Source organism: Lagopus leucura, unplaced genomic scaffold (genome assembly GCF_019238085.1).
Source record: "Lagopus leucura isolate 7727_CA_CO unplaced genomic scaffold, USGS_WTPT01 Super-Scaffold_100027, whole genome shotgun sequence".
NCBI classification, from domain to species: domain Eukaryota; kingdom Metazoa; phylum Chordata; class Aves; order Galliformes; family Phasianidae; genus Lagopus; species Lagopus leucura.
The window spans coordinates 6,486,682-6,504,772 of record NW_024962278.1 but is presented as its reverse complement, the minus strand read 5'-3'; the positions used below and the strand labels follow the sequence as shown (position 1 = coordinate 6,504,772).

Genomic DNA, 18,091 nt, shown 5'->3' with positions numbered 1-18,091 from the left:
TCATGGGTTGAAATGGGTCTGGCAGTGGTAAAGCGGGTCAGGTACCTTGGGGCCAGAACCGCAGCTGGAATAGATCTCCCTTCTCATCACTGTGCCTGGACCTGTGGGTGGGTGTGCAAGGCTGGGAGCAGCAGCTGCACCCAGACAGGGCACAAACTTGGGTGTGTATGCAGGGGGTAAACAAAGCAGCCCCAAATATGGGACCTGAGGGTGCCTGGAAGGCTGGCCCTGCTACACACAAGCTGGCTTTGCAGGATGGCCGCAGCCCACAGATAGCACACACAGCATCACCTGGAGCGCACTCAGCTCTCAGCCTTTCTCCTTTGTCTGCTTCTATTTTTTCATTATTTCTTTTTCCCTGAAATCATTTGCACAGCACTAACGAGTGAAAATTCAAGTTTGCTTGAAAACAATCTATCATCTGATTATCGTGGTAATGCAGGCAGCCTGGGAACAGCTGCCTCTGCCTGTCTGTGCCTCCTCCTGCTGACACACAGAGCTGCTGGGAAGGAAGGGCCGTCGTGCTGCGGTGTGAGCTGGAGGAAAGCCAAGCTGCTGGTGAGTGACTGGTAGTGCTGTGACTGAGGAAGAGGAGCGGATCCTGTGCTGGTGTAGCACTGTGCTGCCAGGTTCCACCACGGCCCTCAGGGTGCTAAAACATCCACTGCCCATTTTGCTGCTTCTGGTTCCAGTTGCCCTGTTTTCCTTTTGCACCTGTGGAGCACGGGGCTAGAAGTGGAGGTTGCTCTCTGAGATAACTGTCAGTCCAAGGGCAAAGGACGTGCATCGCAAGCCTGTGAGCCCTCTGAAAGTTCTTCCATGTGACTGTGAGTGTGAGTTTGTATGTACGTGTGTATCCAGGTGTGCTGAAGGGAATGCTGTAGCTTCAAGCGAAACAAGAATGCAAGAGCTCAGGCTGATGATAAGCTGACCCCTATGTGTGCTGAGGACAGAGATGCTTATATGAATTTTAACTGTCATCTCCTGGGTCCATCAGGAGCTGTGAGCTGATTTGCCCTTGTAGCATCCTCATTGCCACACACTGCCCCGGTCCTCACGTCATGCAGCAGGGAGCAGGGATTCCTTCCCTGTGGCCCCCGCAGCACCCCACTCTGAGGAACGGGGCTGCCCCAAAGCCTCAGGGGCCAACATCCCTACTCTGGGACAGAAGCCTGCATGGAAGCCCACAGTTGGTGTCTTTCTGAGCTGCTGCCTGGGGAGGTGGTGGGCTGATTTCTGTGAGTTCCTGGTGCTGCTATAGCACAAGATATATTTTGAAGGCCAGCCCCAGCAATTTCACACGCAGTCAGCAGCTCCTGGCTCTCCCAGGAATCAGCCAGCAGGAGTCAGGCATCAGGGAAAGAAGCAACCCAATTATCACCCATGTAGGGACAGCTTGGTCCCTTGACATCTCACAGAGAGAAGGAGGAAGGGATAAGAAGCCCAGTGTCCAGGGAAGCAGTCAGTACGATTAAATGAAATTAGCACATTTTTCCCCCTGTTCTCCTGCCCTCATCAGGATCCCGTGTCCCGTTTTGCTGAGTCCTGCAGGCAGCAGCCCGAGTTACTCTGTGCACGCTGTGCTCTGAATGAGGCAGGCGCCCTATGGGAAAAACACACAGCTAATAATTGCTGTGAAAGACTGTGTTACAATGCACAGACACAAAGGGATGAAAGGAGACTACGCTCACATCCTGACATTTCCTCATTTCTGAGTTCTTGTCTCAGGCATCCCTAATACGCTTTCAAGGCAGCTTTTACAGCCAGCTTCCTCTGTCAGAGGAAAGGAAACGGAATTTCCAAACACCCCAGGATGGTGTGGGGCACGAGGGGCTCAGCATGGTGACCTGCCAGCCCCTGCCTGGGGCCAGCCCCAGCACTCCCAGAAAGAAAGCACTTAGAAACATAGTATTATGGAATCCCAAAGTTTGGAAAAGACCTCTGCAATCATCTAATCCAACCATCAACTAAACGATGTTCCCTATAACTTGAGCTCTATCCCCACCCAGAGAACACTTCTCCCTCTTATTTCTGCTCCTGTTTCCATCTTGCAACAGCAAACAAAATTTTGTTAAGGGGAGACCTTTGCCTAGATGCCTCTGCGGGACCCCACTGCCCATGGAACCCCCACACTGCCCCTGCATGGGTTCCAGGATGGGAGATGAAGATGTGGTCAAAAGAGGGCTGTGCTGGAGCACCCAGAGCTCTGCCAAGGCACCATGTCCTTCTCTGCAGCAATCCCAGCCTGTCTCTGCTGGAAATTTCAAGTTGTTCTGATGGCAGCAAGTTAACAAGATTTGGAAACCAGGTCAACGGAAGGAGCTTAATTAGCTTGCTGAACCGTGGGGATCAGCTCTTATCGTGTCTGCTTTGTTGACTCCTGGGATGGAGGTTATCAATACGGTTTTTGTGAGCCTCGCACCCCTGGTGCTCCCCAGGCATAGGGAAACTTTGCAGCCAAAGTCCCCAAATCAGCAACATGGAACAGTTCAAGCTGCCCTGCTGTGCTGTACGGCAGCACTGCTTTCTCCCTGCCTGCTTCCCCTCAGCCCTAAAATGACCCTCAGAGCCCCCACTGCTGCTGGCTCAGGTCCTCCCACCCAGCCAGCACTGCTCGGTGGGGCAGAGCCAAAGGGGACAGGCAGTGAGCTGGCAGTGTCACTGGCAGTGCAGGCACTGCTCACACAACCTGCTGCCTGTCTTGTCGTGTCACCGACAGCATCTGCTGCCACGACGAGAATAGCAACGACATGGCAAAGCAAAAGGCCCTCTCTGAGAAAGGAGCGGGAGGGATGCAGGGCCCTCCATGCTACATGAAAACCCCTTTCAATGGAGGCATGGCCATGGCTCATTTCTCTGAATGGCAGCACAGCTTCTCGGGGCTCTGCTGGCATGTTGTGCTCAGCCTCATCCCTGTTCTCACCCCGGGAGCAGCTCCACCAGGTGATGCTTTATTCTGACAGGGTGTCTCACAAACAAACCAAGGAGCTAATGGTTTGAAACCCTTCCAGGAACTCTGACGTGCTGTTTTTGCTGTTAGTGAGAAACGAGCCCCCTCTCCATCCTGCAGCCAGACACCCTGCGCCCTGTGCGGGACAGACACCGGGCTTTCCAGCGTTGGATGGCTGCTGGGGGGAACCTCGCTGTCAGAATACCCCCTCCCCACGCCTATGTCCTGGGACAGCATCTCGTATCCTGCACCACCGCAGCCCCGAGCCAGAGGGATGGCAGCACGGCGGTGAGGGCATCCCGGGGATGCCGGAGGCTGCAGCAGGACGCAGGACAAGGCGCGGGGCCGCGGGCAGGCGGTGCCCAGCAGATGGCGGCGGTGCCGCGGCGAAGCCCCGCAGGCATCCTCGGCCCGGCCCGGCCGCCGCCCCCGGCGCTGCCCCCGGTGCTGCCCCTCCCGGCCCGGTCCCGCACGACTCGGCCCGGCTCGGCTCGGCCCGGCTCAGCCATCCTGGGCTGTTCCGCGGGGCGGGGCGGGCGGGCGGGGAGAGGCGCGGCACCGCGCGGCCCCACACCCCGCTATAAGAGCGGAGCGAGCGGCCGCGCTCCGCAGTGCATGGCAGCGCCGGGCCTGGGGCCGTTCCTTCGGGTTGGTCCGGGCACCCGCCCCGCTGCCGCCACCCTGACCTTGGCATCGGGACAGAGCGGGCGGCGCGGCGCGGCGCTGGGGATGCCTTAATGAGAACGTGCAGGGACCTCTTCTAGCGAGGGGAGAGGCGACCTCCTCCCCGCTATCGGAAGAAAAAGAGGATTTAAAGAGCGGCTTTGCCCCCTTTGTTGACTGCGAAGGGCAGAGGAGGACCGGCAAGATGAGCACTAGCAGTAAGTACGGCTCTCCCTTCCCTTTGCTATGGGAACAGGGCTGATGTTGTGTGGAGCTGGTGGGGAGGAATCGGAAAGAAAATGTGACACCGGGGCTGACACATCGGATGGGCTGCATATCTTTTTCTCTGCCTCTTGCTTTCTGACAGGGTATGGCTTTGCTAGTGTTCCCTTCGTGTGGGCTGAGCCGTGGTGCTTATCTCCCCTGAGTACTTCTTGGCTTGCATTTCTGGGCTTGGAGGGCAGATCATGCAGTAAAATGTCGATATGCAACATGGTGAGAGGGAGCCAGGAGCACTCTGCCAGGCAGCAGCCACACTTGCTGATGCTTCTGCCCACATATAAATAGCCATTAGGAGAACAGCCAACGGGGATGATCAGCAGAGGAAGGGGGTACCCAGGAACTGGGGAGCTGAGCAAAGCACAGATGTGGCACAGAAAAGCATGTGCCTTCTGCAGCTGGGGATGTGGGTGTTCCTATTGTGCGCGGGTGAGAGATGGGGACAGAGGCGTTCATGCACTACGTAAGAATTGCTAAAGAAGCAGAGCATAGAAATGTGCTGTATGAGATGAGAACTGGCACCTGCTCCTGGTCCGGTTGCTCCTGGTTTTGCATCCTTGTTGCAAAGTCTGGAAAGATTGATCCAGTCACAGTCAATGCCTTCTCATTGCTGTGAGGGTGTGTGACAGCTGTGTCCACCTTGCTAGCAGACCTCTGGCCTCTTCCTTTAAAAGCACGTGGCACCGAGCCCCCAGAGCTGCTGCTGGTTGCCACCTGCCTCCTGGGACAAGGTCCTGTCCCTCCTGAGTGTCCTCACAGCTGTGTGGAGTGAAGAGGCAGAAAGTAGCAGAGCAGTGACTTCTCTGTCCTTTTGGTGTGCTGAGGTTTCTCAACCTGAGATCTTGGGGTGGTTCCCAAGCAAAACACCGTGAAAAATGTCTTGGCATGCTGCAAGCAACAGAACAGGTGATTCCAGATCTGTAGGGCTGTGTTAGAGGTGTGAACGCTTTCCAAGTGCCCTCTGCATGAGCCATGCCTGTGGCAGGAGTGGTGCCCTGCTCGGGGGCAGTGAGGTTGGCAGTGCCCAGGTAGGGACTGCTGGGGACTCATTTGTTCCCAGCTCTATGGGATGCCTGGTAGCAACTGGGTTATGAGTAATGATAGTGGGTCTGGTGCAGAGGACTGCAATGGCTCTCAGTGTTTGCTGGGGTCAATGATTGTGGTGGCCAAGTAGGGCTTTTAGGCTTCTTCTAAGCCAATTCCAACAAATGTGTGTTAGTTCCTCCTGGGGGTTCCTTTCCAGCTCTTAATAGCCAGCTTGGATGCTGACAGTGATAAGGGTTGTTTATGGTGCCAGCGTATCGTAAGTATCTGATTACAACGCAAAACTTCACTTATTCCTCTCCCACGTGGGGGGAGTGGTGCCAGCAGAGCCACACGTGCATCCTGCCTGGTGCTCTCCTGCGATTTGATGGGAGGAGGCCACCAGGTTGGGGGGTGGGGAGCTGGAGCCCCCTGAAAGCCACATCTCCTCCTGCCACCAGCTCACTCAGTGCCCCTGGGGGCATCACTCAGCCATGCCTTGGCTTCTGAGTTTCCCAGCAGCAGACTGGCACTGTGGGTCTTGCCTGAGCCTTCGGATGGCTTTGCTGAAGTGGTGCCATTTCCCTTTCCCAAGTAGCTATGTGGTTTGGTGAGATGTGGGAAGCTGCTCCAGCTGCAGTTTGCTTGCAGTGCTGTGGGCTGATCACTGGGGGTGGGCACTCCTTGGAACAACACCTGTACAAGAGCTGTGCAAGGCAGCAGGCACTACCCTGCTGAGCTTCCAGGCTTTTGCAGACAGCTGAGGGCTCAAAGCAGAGTTTGCCATACCCACATTCTGGCTTGTCTGTTCTTAGCAATGGCATGATCCTCTCCCAGCTGGTACTGAGAGCACGGGCAGGACTGGGGCTTCCACTTGTGTGCTCTATGGCTGCTGTGAGCTGCTGAAAGCTGTCTAGCTTCTTCTCTGCCCAGCCTGCAGCCCTCAGGCCTGTGTGTGCCTGCTGGAACCCTTGGCATCCTCTGTGCCATCTGGCTGTCAACCTGTGGTGCCTGGCTATGACCTGCTGTGGCTCTTGCAGCCCTTTTCCAGCAGCTGCTGGCTCAGGAGCTCACTACCACTTGTTGGCTATGGAGCAGCTCTACTGCTCTCAGCACGGATTCTCTTGTCTGTGAGGGAGGGCTCTGAAGCAGAAGGGCTGTGCCTGCAGGTCAGCTATGCTCAGCCTCCCAAGCCTGGTCCCTGTCCTGATGCTCGAGATGCTGTTTACGTTGATGTTGGAGGAAAAAGAGAGGATGTCATCACCTCACGCAGTGGGACTTGCTTTGCACCCAGGGTTGGAGGACCTCTCCTCTCCCATTGAGCAGAGAAGGCAAAGCCATGTGAAAACTCTGCTGTTAAGGGGCAGAGGAGAAGGCCTTTGATCCTGGGTGTAAACTCATACCCTGAGGCTGCAGAGTGAGAAGACCTGAGGGTGCAGAGTTGTGCTGTCTGGGAACACAGCCTCCTGGCACACGGCTGTGCTGTGAGCGTTTGGAGGGCACTATGTTGATATTTACATTCACTCTGCTATTTATACCTCCCACTCTGGTTAGCACTGCTAATTGGTTGCAAATGGATTCATGCATTCCTAACCAGGTCCATCAGTGCTGCATTTCTGCCGAAGCTCGATCCTGTGGTACAAAGTTTTGACCTAGGCAACATCCCCTTAAAATCACTCCAAAACCTCCTGAGCTCTGGGCTCCAACCCTTCCCTGAGTAGCTGGGGCAGGAAAAGCCCATCCATCCCACCCTGCTCCCTTGGAGCGGCTGTCACCTGTTGAAGCATGGGGAGGTCTGTGGGGGCTTTGGTATGTGAGGTGGAAAGTTTCCCCAGACCATCCCATCCTGGCACCTCTCAGATCCCCCTGCAACAGGTCTCAGAAGGCCCAGAAAGGAGGTATGAGGAAAAGCCGGCCGGTACGGCGCTTGGGCAGAAAGGCTTCATGACACACTGATGAATGTAACGTGTTTGCCTGGTTATTTTTGTCTTTCCTAAGTCGTGTTCCCTGTTGCATGATGATCCACTAAGTATAATTACCCAGTAATCTGCAGGCACATGTGGTTACAAGGTGTTTACCAGCAAACTCTATTAAGTCCCTGTGTAATTAAAGAGGAATCACACAGTACCGTGCATCTCCAGGAGCCTCAGCCCTGCCCCATAAGCTCACCAGGTTGGGGAGGTTCTGCATCTCCCCACAGAGCAGGGCAGGACGTGCTAAGGAGGCTGTGAAGCTGCTGAGGGACCCATTGATACGATGCATCGAAGTCATCTCTTCTCTTTGAGCTTGCAGTGCCAAAGAGATCTCCTGCTTTTCAATACCCAGCCCTCTGCTGCCACCAACATCCCAGTACAAATCCTCTCCTTCCTCCTGCACAGCCAACCAAAGGGACAACTGTCAACGACATTCACTTCAGTGCCAGAAAATTCAGCGCCCATGCAGTCTCTCTGGCCTCAGGCTGGTGGATGGACTTTGGGCGCTCCTGCAAACCCTCTTTCTTGGCAGTTTGCCCTTCAAAGAGCAGAAGCCATGGAAAGTGGCCCTGCAGTCCAATGAAGTGCATGCTGTAAAGTCAATTGAAGCAATTGAATTATTTCAAGGGCCTGCCATGCTCTTATAAAATAAATAGCAAGTTTTCTAATGACGGAGTGACGATTGGTTTAGCCAGATAATTGTATTTGTGATGCCAGCAGGCTGGACTAATGACAGACTGTCCTGTTATCAGTGTGGTGCTGCCCTTGTGCTCAGCAGAGCTGCGAAGGAGCGAAGGCAAAGCCACCAAGTTCCTGCCAGACCCCGCAGTCCTATCATGATGATGCCATAATGAAGTGCTTGGAACATCTAATCAGATATTTTTAGACTAAATACATCAGTGCCTCTCAGTTGTGAGCGCTGCAGTGCCTTTGGAAGGCATCCTGGGGGTGGGCTGGAGGTGGGAGAGAGACGGGATAGAGAGGAGGGTTTTATGAAGTGGATGGGGACAAGGAGTGACTGCAGCAGGTGGAAGGAAGGCAGAGCTCGACTCCAGATGTTTCAGCCCCAGAAAGCTTGCTCAAGTGCCCTGAAGAACAGCCCCATTGGAAACACTTCCCCTTCCAGAAAAGGGCTGTCTCTGAAGCTTAATAGCACCAAACTGAGCAAGTGTGGCAGCAGACTTGAGCATATGGTTCCCATATATTTGATGGCGGTTCAGATTTTTGATAGGCTGTAGTTGATAGAGGCTTTTTCCAGTTCTGGCATAGCCCGAATGCCTTATCATTATCAGCCACAAGCCCAGGGCTGGGAATTGACGTGCTTTCTCTGCTGCCTGGGGCAGAGTTCTGAAAGAAAGAGGAGCCAATATGATTTCCTTACGCAGCCTTCCTGACCTTCCTTTTTTCTTACCCGTTTTACCTTGGCAAAGTCCTTCTCTGAGCCTCGAGCATTGCTTGTTTTTCTCTTCTTGCACATTCTACTTTACTCCCATCTTGAAATGTTTTTGAAGCTTGGACAATTGGAGAAGTCCTCAGGAGGAGGGCATTGCAGAGGAGCGGGAACATGTAAGAGAACAGTACGTGTCTGCAGCCATCCTGCTGACCTCCTTCTTTGCAAGAAGTGCCCCACAGTCGGGAGCACCAGGCTGCCTTGTTGGTGCAGTGCCACCCCAGAGCCCTTCTCAGATCTGAGTCCATTACAATCTGAATTCAGGTTCTAGGGGTTGACCTGCTCTCACAGCAGTGAGCTGCAGCAAGGTTCCTCAGCACAAGGGGATCATAACCTAGCACAGGACTGGAGGTGTGAGCCCATAGGTGCCCACACCAGGCTCTGCAGTACCACACCTGCACAGCACATGTAGCATCTCACAGAAGCGCAATGCAAGCGCTGCTCACCTTTCCCACCCCTGTGCTGTGTACCCTCCAGCCCTGGAGGTGTTGCTTCTCCTCATACATCCATTCTTCTGCCAGCCTCGATGCAGGCATCCCACTGAGGGCTGTCCTGCCCAGGGCAGTGGCAATAGGGATCTATTTATAAACAACTGAGGTTGGGCTGGGCCGGTCCCTGGCTCAGCTCCGCTTGCTGGGACATGTCAGGCAGTGTGATGGGGATGTCATGCCACAGCTGCTCCCCAGCCTGGATTCCCTGCACAGGTGGGGGGGCCCTGCAGGGTGGTGGCGTGAAGGAGGCTGCTTCCCCCTTGGCCAGGGATTTGTCTTCTGAAAGCTTTAAAAGAGGAGGAGGAGGACAGGAAGCTGTGTGTGAGCCTGCTACTGTAGCATGGCAGGAGCTTCCTTTGAGCCCCAGGGCTGCTCGGGAGGTGATTGCATCCCCTGGCACCCCCCTTCCAAACCAAGGGCTTGCCTTAACCCTGGCAGGGCTGCTCCCTGCTGCTGCCCTGCCCTCCACCTGCTGCTCTGAGTCACCAAATGCTTGCAGGTTAAATCACCCCCGTCTGCAGCACTGCCCAGCTGGGGTTGTGAGCAGCTTCATCACCAGGCTGTGCTATGCTAGAGCTGTGGGGTGCCTGGGGATAGGCTCCGTGCCAGCAGGACTCTGAGCTGCTAGGAGAGACCCAGGGCAGGTGCCTGTGGCTCGAGTGGCTCGAGCTTTGTTTGCAAGCTGGACATCAATGATCAGGTGCAGAGTGCAGCGGAGGTGTGGGGAAGCTCCCCTTGGCTGGGGCAGGTCCCAGAGCAGGGAGCCAACCACACTGCTCTCAGCAGCCCCCAGAATGCAGTCCATAAGGGCAGGGCAGACAGGCGTGCTGCATGGCTCAGTGCCGGCTTTTGCTGTCAGCTCTGCTCCAGATTTTCGCTCTCTCTGCTCAGACTGCAATCCTCAGAGTGTAATAGGGTGCTTCCCCGGCTCTGCACAGCCGCTGTCTGCTTGGATCAGGGTGCCGGTCCCTGCCAACCCTGCCTGCACTCTGCTGGTGGCACAGGGGTGCCCCTGCCTAACCACCCCCACCTCAGCACCTCCTGGCTCTTGAAGGATGGAAAAGGGGGGGCAAGGTAAGCTGAGCTCTCTCCAGCTGCTATAAATAGCTGCGTCACCCACGTCATCTGAGAGTTCTGTGCCTGGGCTGGGGCTCCTGGGTGCACTTGAACCAATAGAGGAGGGCTCTGGCTGCTGCTGGAGGCACAGAGTGTTGTCACGTTAGTGCCCAGTGGGATGCTGCTCAGGCTATACCTGGCCTGATCACAGCTGGCACAGTCTGCAGCAGGGACCTGCTGCAGAAAGCACTGGGCAGAGCCCATCAGCTCTCACCAAGATGCTGGGGTGTGGGGGGGGGGCACAGGTGGAGGGTTCCTTGTTATTCAAGGCAGATTTGAGGGAGGAGGCTCTTCTGTAGGGAGTGATCAGATCAGAGAGAGAAAAGTGGTTCTCCTTGTGCTGTTGAAGTGCATCTGAGGTTTCTGAGTGCTTTTGCACTCCCTCTGGGTTGGGGTTCGCTAGGGAACCTTGGTCATCGTGATGTCACCCAGGCTGTCTCCCAGGATTCAGTTTTTGGGGTGCTCCGTGTCTTTGTGTTTGTGGCACATCTCCCACTTCTTGGGATCTCAGGCTTCTTGATCACAACATGCATGGGTGCACAGGGAGATTCACAGCCATCTTCCCAGCATTGGAACTTTCCTGCTTCTGCCTACAGACACCAGGACACCAGTCTGGGTGAATCACAACTCAGAGCCCTTAACCAGTGGGAAAACATTCCTGAGCCCATCTGCATCTCCTGCAGAGGGGCCTGGCTGTGCTGCCCCAGCATCTGTCTCAGCCATCCCCAGGAACAGTGTGGTCTTCTGTCCAGGCAGAGCTGTGCAATGCAGTGTGTGCGTTCTCCATTCCTCTGTTTCCTTTTTTCTTGCATTTTTTTTTAAAGTCACTGTCTGCTTGGAGAGTTATGTGGTGATGACAGTTTGTGATGGGTTACATACAAAATCCCTTGCATCCCTGAGGATGCTACCAGTTGAAAGCTTTTATGACATTTTAAAAATAGCCACAGAGAGGGAGAGAATGAGTAGATGGATGGGTAGGTGGATCCCTAATAAGGAGAGAAGAGGAAACAGCAAGAGGGGAATGGAAAGACTTCAGTGAACGGCATGCGAGTGACTGCTGGGAGAGGGGGTGGTGTGGTCATACCGAGCTGCTGAGCTGCGTGCCCAGCAGGAGTGGGAAACCCTATAAAAAGCCTGGATCTGAGCTATGCTCCCTGCACATGTCAGAGGGAGGGATGGGGCAAGCATCAGTGTGAGCTGTCTCTCCTGCATGCACTCACTGTGTTCTACAAGTAGCTGTTAAAAATAATCCCTGACTCGGGCCGGCTTCTGCTCTGGTGTGGTTCCCAGAGCATCATCTGTGCTTCCCTCCCTGCTGCAGGGATCGAGCTGAGAACTTCCCTGGGAGCTGACAGACAGGGCTGGCCCTGGCGTTCCCCAAATGTCGAATTCCCAAGTAGACTGTGCTCCAGGAAGGGGAGGAGGCTGCTTCTGTCTTGTGCTTCTCCCCCCACCCCCCCCTCCTGCTGCTGGCTCACAGTACCCGGAGGCAAAATGTGGGGTTGGGGCTGTGGTCGAGGGCACAGCATCCCCACACTGCAAGGAGCAGTGATCCCACTGTGGGACAGCCCTGCTCTGCCTCGCATCACTGCTGGTGCAGCTCTGCAGCCCTCGTGGCAGCTCTACCCATCACTCAGGGAAGATTATACCGAGTGTCTCCAAGAAATGCTAATTGCTTTGGCTTGCACTTGGCACAGCAGAGCCATCGGGCACTCGGAGCTCTGAGTCAGCTCAGAGATCTGCCAGATCCTTGCTCTCCTTCCCCCAGAGTCAGCAGAGCTCTGCTGTGGCCATGCTGCTCCCTGCATCCCTAATCCCACAGAGCTGTGCCTGGTGCCCCACCTGTGGGACACTTGGGGTCCTGGCACCTGTGACATGGGATGGCAGGAGCTTCCTGTCTTGGGAAGCGCATGGCACTTGTCCTGCAAGAGAGTCTATCAGCACCCTTCTATCCTCCCTGAGCCCTTCTGCTGCTGCCCTGCTGTCCTGCCCCTGGCAATTAAAGTCCTGTGAAGCCAGGCAGGCTGCTGGGAAGCATTTCTTGGCTGTGCCCCCACTCAGGCAGCAGGAAAGCAGCACTAACAAGAGTCCTCTGTCCAATGTGCCAGCCTGTCACATCCAGGCCATCTAGCTCTGCTCCCCCATGGTTGCTTTTCCCATGTGTGTCAGCAAGGCACAGAACTAGGGAAGCTGAAGAGCGTACTCCTGGTCCTGTGCTTCCCTCTCTCAAAGGGTCTGCTTTTGCTCTCCATTGAAATTCTGCAGCTCACAGCTTTATTTAGCGCTGTAGCAGAGGAGCTGCAGCCCAAACTCAGCTTAGGTGTGTGCTGTCCTCACCCTGCCCATCACCTGAGTGTGGTGGCATCCCACACTGTACCCAGTGACGCTGTGAGCCCCTGGGGTGTGAGCAGGGGGAGGTGTGGGAGTGTCCCAGTCTGGGGGTGTCCCAGAGCATCCCTCAGGTGTGGGGTGAATCGGGGCCTTGCTGAAAGGTCATTTGTGGCTGTCCTGGCTCATGATGTCCCACATGGCTCTGGTGGCACAAAGGGTCTGATTCAGAACATAGTTTTGCTCCTTGGCAGGCAGTCCTTAGCTCATTTGAGCTGAGAGCACGCACAACAAAGTCTGTGTTGATTATCCCTCATGAAAGGGAACTTGTTCCCTGAAAAATGCCAGTTCTGTTGGGCATGCTGACTGCCCGTTAATTGGCACTAATGAGGAGCTGGAAGGTGGCTTCTAGGGATAGGCAGGCTGCGCTGATATGTTCGAGGATGGGAGCAGTGTGGGCATGCTGAGCACTGGGCCTGGGCTGTGCTGGACAACATCACCGTTCTCCTGCCTGCACGGGCAACACTTAGCCCAACCTGGAGCAGAGAACATGGAGGGTTAAGAGAATCTCTGGTGCTTACTGTACACAGATGGATTTATTTACGTTTATATGCAGAGAGGTGGGAGAGGGGGGGCTGGACTCCCACTGTTGCAGTCCCCACTGGGAGCACAGTGCTGCTGGGCAGCAGCATCCAATGCCAGGCTTGGTTGTCTGCCTCCAGCCCAAGCAGCAGAGGTTCTCTGCCTTTTTTCTCCAGGCCCTGATGAAAGGCACTGAAGGCTTTTAGCAGCAGACAGCCGTGTCTGCCCGCCCGCCGCTCCTTGCGCTGGCAGCTCCCCCCGTGCCTTTTGAAGTCAGTTTCTGGGCGTATGCAGAAGCCAAGGAGAGCATGAGAGTGGGAAGGAGGAGGGGAGGATGATGTCTGTGCAAACCCCTGCCTGTACTTGGGGGAGCTCATTGTTTAGCAGTGCTGCTCCCTCATCTTGCCACATTGTCCCCTTCACACCCAGCATCCCCAGCACCCTTGTGCCAGCAGCAGGGACACCCCATGTCCACACATGGGGGCCCAGAATGCAGCTGGGGATATGAAGCACAATCTGAGAGCATCACTCCCCTGACAACCAGCTGTGGAGAAGACAGACCCACCCTCATGGGGCTGGGATCAGACCCACAGCTTGGCTGATCCCCCTGTGCTGGGGGAAGGAGGGAGGTGCTGAGAAACTGGACACAACTGCCCAGGCTCTCACTACTTGTTGCTTTAAGGGTGTCTCTGATGTGAGGTTCTGTCCCAGAGTGTGGGAAGGGCTCCTCCTGGCTCTGTAGTAGAGCAATGCTTCCACATACCTGTATAGGATGTCCTGCAGCATAGCCTCAGGCCACCAGCAGGGGAATGGCCCTGGAGGGAACTTTTGGGACAGCTGCAATGGGGGCTGATGGGCACCATCCCAATGGTATAGCTCAGTGCACACCCTGGGTCACATCCCCAGAGGTCATCCCAAGGTGAGCACTGAAAGGCAGCTCTCCTCCTCCTCCTCCTCCCCCCCACATCCCTGTGCTTTCTTGCCCCATCACTCCCTCCTGCTGCAGCCTTCCATTACCACAGACCTGTCTCCCCTTCCTTCTTTTTGGCTTTCCCCCTTTCTTTCCTCTCTTCCCTTTTTTCTCCATCAGCTTTGTTCGCTCTGGCTGTGTACCGGCGTTGCCATGACGACTGCTGGAGCATCTCTGCATCCCGCAGCAGCGGTCCTGCACCCACCCCAGCCCTGGGGAGCAGCAGGATGCCCTCCTGGCCCTCAGAAGGACAGCCACCCCCTCCTGCCAGGGTGGGCTCATTGGAGACACCTCTGCAGCACATCCTCTGTGCAGGCGGGGATGGAGCAGAGCATGGAGTGTTACTGCTGGTCTGGATGGGGCCATGCAGCTCCTCGTGCAGGGGCTGGGAGGGGTGCTGGGTTCTCTTCACGAGCTGTGTCCTGGTTTTTGGGACACGAGCTGAGCCACAGCTTGGAAGCAGAGTGTGTTTTGTGTCTCTGGTGCTGCTTTGCAGACAACATTTTCTTTCAGCATTTGTCAAAGCTTCCGTGCCCCTTTCATGAGATAATTAGGGTGACGTGTTATTAGTTGGTTACTGGGGGAAAAATATATTTACTGATGATTTATTCTGGAAACAACATTAATCTCCTGTATAGTTGCTAAGTCCCCATACATAATCTGGTTTTGATAATCAATTGCTATTGCAACCTCCCTTATAAATCTCAATTAAATGCACATTTAATTCACATAAAGTTGCCAAACTTGCTTGTACATTTCTGTCCTGCTGTTTGCCGTAGGCAGCTGTCTGTGTATGTAGCTCAAGTCTGTTTATCAGCCAACCTGAAACCAGAGCATGCTTTGCCAAGGAGAGTGGCAGCGCTCCTCTCCCATGGTCCTACAAGGAGATCCCTGCACATCCCAGCTCCTTCTGGCAGAGCTGCACAAACACAAGTGCTCTGCAAACATTGGCGCGCACAGCCCTTCCCCTGCTGTTCTTTGTGCTGGGTTTGCAGTGGGGGAGCAGCAACGTAGAATATCCTGAGTTGGAAAGGACCCATAAGGATCATCCAGTCCAACCCTTGCAGCCTCTCTGTGCACAGCAAGGCTTGGATGGAAACCCAGGGCTGGGGGGGGGGGGCTCTGTGGGGCCCTGACCACCCCGGGCCAGCAGCAGGGACATCTCAAGCAGCAGCCAGGTTGGAGTGGAAGGAAGCGGGGGCTGCTGTGGGGCGAGGCAGTTGGCCTCAGCTAGCAGGATGTGTCCCGGCCAGCTTCCTTTGGAGCTGCAGGGAGATTCCAGCCATGAACTGCTTCTCATTGGGGCCATGGTGATTTATTTCATCTTTGTGTTTTTGCAAAAAGCGTGCAGTGAGCTGTGTTGGTGTGCACCCTGGAGAGGGAGCGGGACAAGGTTTGTTCAGGCAGAACTTGGGGCCACCGCTCCGTGGCATCTACCAGGGGACACACAGACAGACTGGGCAGGAGCATGCACACCTCTGCTGCCATTCTTGGCATTGGCTTTTGTATCTCACCTGTACCCCGGATGCTGGAGCTGATGCTCCCTGCAGCACAGCTTGCCTGCTGCTGCCACGTGCCAGTGGGAGGTGGCTGGAGCTGTGACAGCCTCGGTGACAGGGGATCATGCTAGGGGAGCCATAAAAGAAATGATGAAGCTGTTGGAATTGCTGGGAAGATGTCTACTAAGATCTCTTCCTGAGCCTGGCTGGAGCCCAGCTTGCTAATTATGGTGATAGGGGAAATACACAAACGTACAGATGGCACAAAGAACAAAAACTGCTGTCTTTTAATACTGAAAGCTCTGCTTCCGGCCAACTGCAACCAACACATGGCAGGAGATAAAGGCTAACAGCTTTGGGCGAGACCAATGCGTGCCGACAGCCTGCATGGGAGCTGCAGGATCCCTGCAGAGCCCCACACGGCTGTGTCTCACCTGGGCAGCAGTGTGGCCATCCCCATTGCTGCTCTGGCTGTCCTTGCTGACCTCTGTGGTTGCAAGGGCCTGAGTTATAGTTTATAAAAGATGCTCTGTCCCACACAGCTTTAGCATAACCCCTGGTGGAATGGATAGGGTGGGGAAGACGGACACCAGGAGACAGCCAGGTGTCCCGCCAAGCTGTGCAGAGGGAGCAATCTTTTTATGACCACTTAAAGGCTCCATTTGCTACCTTCAACAGAATTAGAGCAGGGATTATGTTAGATTAAGGAAGGCAGTAAACACCCTCTGTGCTGCCCATGTAACGCGCAAGGACCACGCGGGGGCTGTGCTGAGCCCTTGTCCAAAGGCGGGCTTGCATGGCCTTTGTGGGGTATCCACACTGAATGACTGCAGGTGTGCTTTGTCTCTTCTGCTGTGGTTTGGTTGCTTAGCAGGGATGTGGCAGTGTCCTTCACTCCGCAGCTGTGGGCTATGGAGCGCCCCTCCCAAATCCCAGTTGTTTTAGCCAGCACCTTCCTGGGATATAAGAGCGGAGAGAGGAATGTGAGCCTGCTGGGGAAGCTCCTGGTGCCGTTTTGCTGCCAACCCCGAGCTGTAATTCATCCCCAGGAATGGCACTGGCTGCGCGGCGGCTGGTCTGCAACCGTCAGCCTCCGAGCACGCACCGGTGGCAGTGAGGTCGCCCTGTAACGTACACCCCTTTGTGTCCTATTTATGGGGAGAGTGTCCCCTCTGTGACGCCGGCGCTCGCTTTGCCAGCTGTCACCCCCAATCCGAATTCCCATTTTGTTGCATTCATATCTATACCGTGTCTCTGAATAGAGATTTGATTTCAAGTTCCCTCCCTGGAGTAGAAGGAGTTAAAAATAGCAAATCCACCACCCCTCATTCCCTGGCTATGACGCAGTCTCCCAGGTTGGAATTACAATGCCAGCACGAATACGGTCTAAAATAAAACAAATGAGCGTATCACACTCTGCAGAATGAGAGAACGAGCTCCGTGTCTGGAGCGATGACATGGAGGAGGCTCTGCCTTCTACCCTGTGCTTGCAGAAAGAGAGAATTCATCTCTCTTGCAGTGCTTGTATTGGCCAGATAAATGATGCTATGCACGGAGCGATTAGCAGAGTAATAGAGGAGGCATTCAGCCCATCAGGGAATCAGCGGATCGCAGAAGAAACAGGAAGAAATTAGCTTAGTGCATTACAGTTTAGAGCTGTCTTCTTTGAGCACCACGTACCAGCCGCCTTCCAGGCAGCATCCAGATGCTGAGCTGTTAGCTGTGCTGGGACACGATACATCAGCAAGAGCAGGGTGTGGGCATCAGCCTGCTTCCAGCTCACCTGATGGGGCTCTTTCTCTGATCTGGGTTAGAGAATCCTAAATCCCCCCATTTCTCGCTCTCAGACACTGCCCCAGTTTAAAAAATGCTGGCTCCTGGCTTGCTTTGTAATACTTTAAATATAGCATCCTTTATGTTTTTTGATGTACGCACCATATGTTTTGAAAACTGCAACAAAATCCGTGGCGCTCGTGGGTGGAGGTTGAAGGGAAAAAGCATTTCCATACGGGAAGCCGCAAATACGGAACACAGCAGCAAACAGAAAATCCCTCCGTGCAGCAGCCAGCAATAAGCTCCTTTCTGCCCCGGCTGCCTCAGTGCGTGCGAGGGGCCGTGCCGAGCGCTTCCACTGTGTCAGCCCCTCTCTCAACCCGGCGCTGACTCCTCAAGTTCTGTCTCCACCACGCACATCTGGAGCCCCTGACTGGAGGACCCCTGGGCATCCGTGCACGTGGACACCCCAAACCTGCCCAGCCCACCGAGAGCAGAAAATAGCACTGTGTGGGCTGGGGCTGGGCTCAGTCTGCAGCCAAGGCGCTGTCAGAAGCTGCTGGGTGAGTGCTGTGCTGCTGCAGCTCACCCACTTGTCACGCCTCATGAATAAAATCCGGGGGAGGTGATGGGCTCCTGCCGGCCCCAGGCTGCTTCCTTGTGAGCCAATTCATGGTCACTGTCACCCTAGGCAGGCTGGAGAGGGGGTGGCAGCAGTGGGGAGGGGGCTGGTGAGACACATATAGGACCACTAAGGTCACCCTCGTGTCTCTGTGCCCACTTGGGGTGCAGTCCCCAGCCTGCTTTGGGGAGCAAGCAGGGCTGGAGCTCCCGTGCCGTGGGTGCGTGGTGTATCATCAGTGCAGGACACACTCATCCGCCTCACTCCGCTGCGCTCATACACAATTTATTGGTATCTCTAGCAGCCTGGGCAAGATTTTTAAGCTGAACCAGATGTAAGGATGAAATTCCATCGTCAGCTTCGCAGCAGGGA

At 55.1% G+C, this 18,091-nt stretch overlaps 1 protein-coding gene across 12 annotated transcripts in view; it reads left to right on the top strand.

Moving 5' to 3' along the window:
• Window positions 1–3,572: 3,572 nt before the first annotated feature.
• ABLIM3 (actin binding LIM protein family member 3) overlaps window positions 3,573–18,091 on the top strand; it is a 35,046-nt gene continuing 20,527 nt past the window's right edge. For all 12 annotated transcript variants that reach the window (XM_042880617.1, XM_042880625.1, XM_042880624.1 and 9 more), the window contains exon 1: window positions 3,573–3,831. In XM_042880617.1, coding sequence (XP_042736551.1) covers window positions 3,819–3,831 — 13 coding nt within the window. In that variant the 5' untranslated portion in view covers window positions 3,573–3,818. The remainder of the gene's footprint in view (window positions 3,832–18,091) is intronic.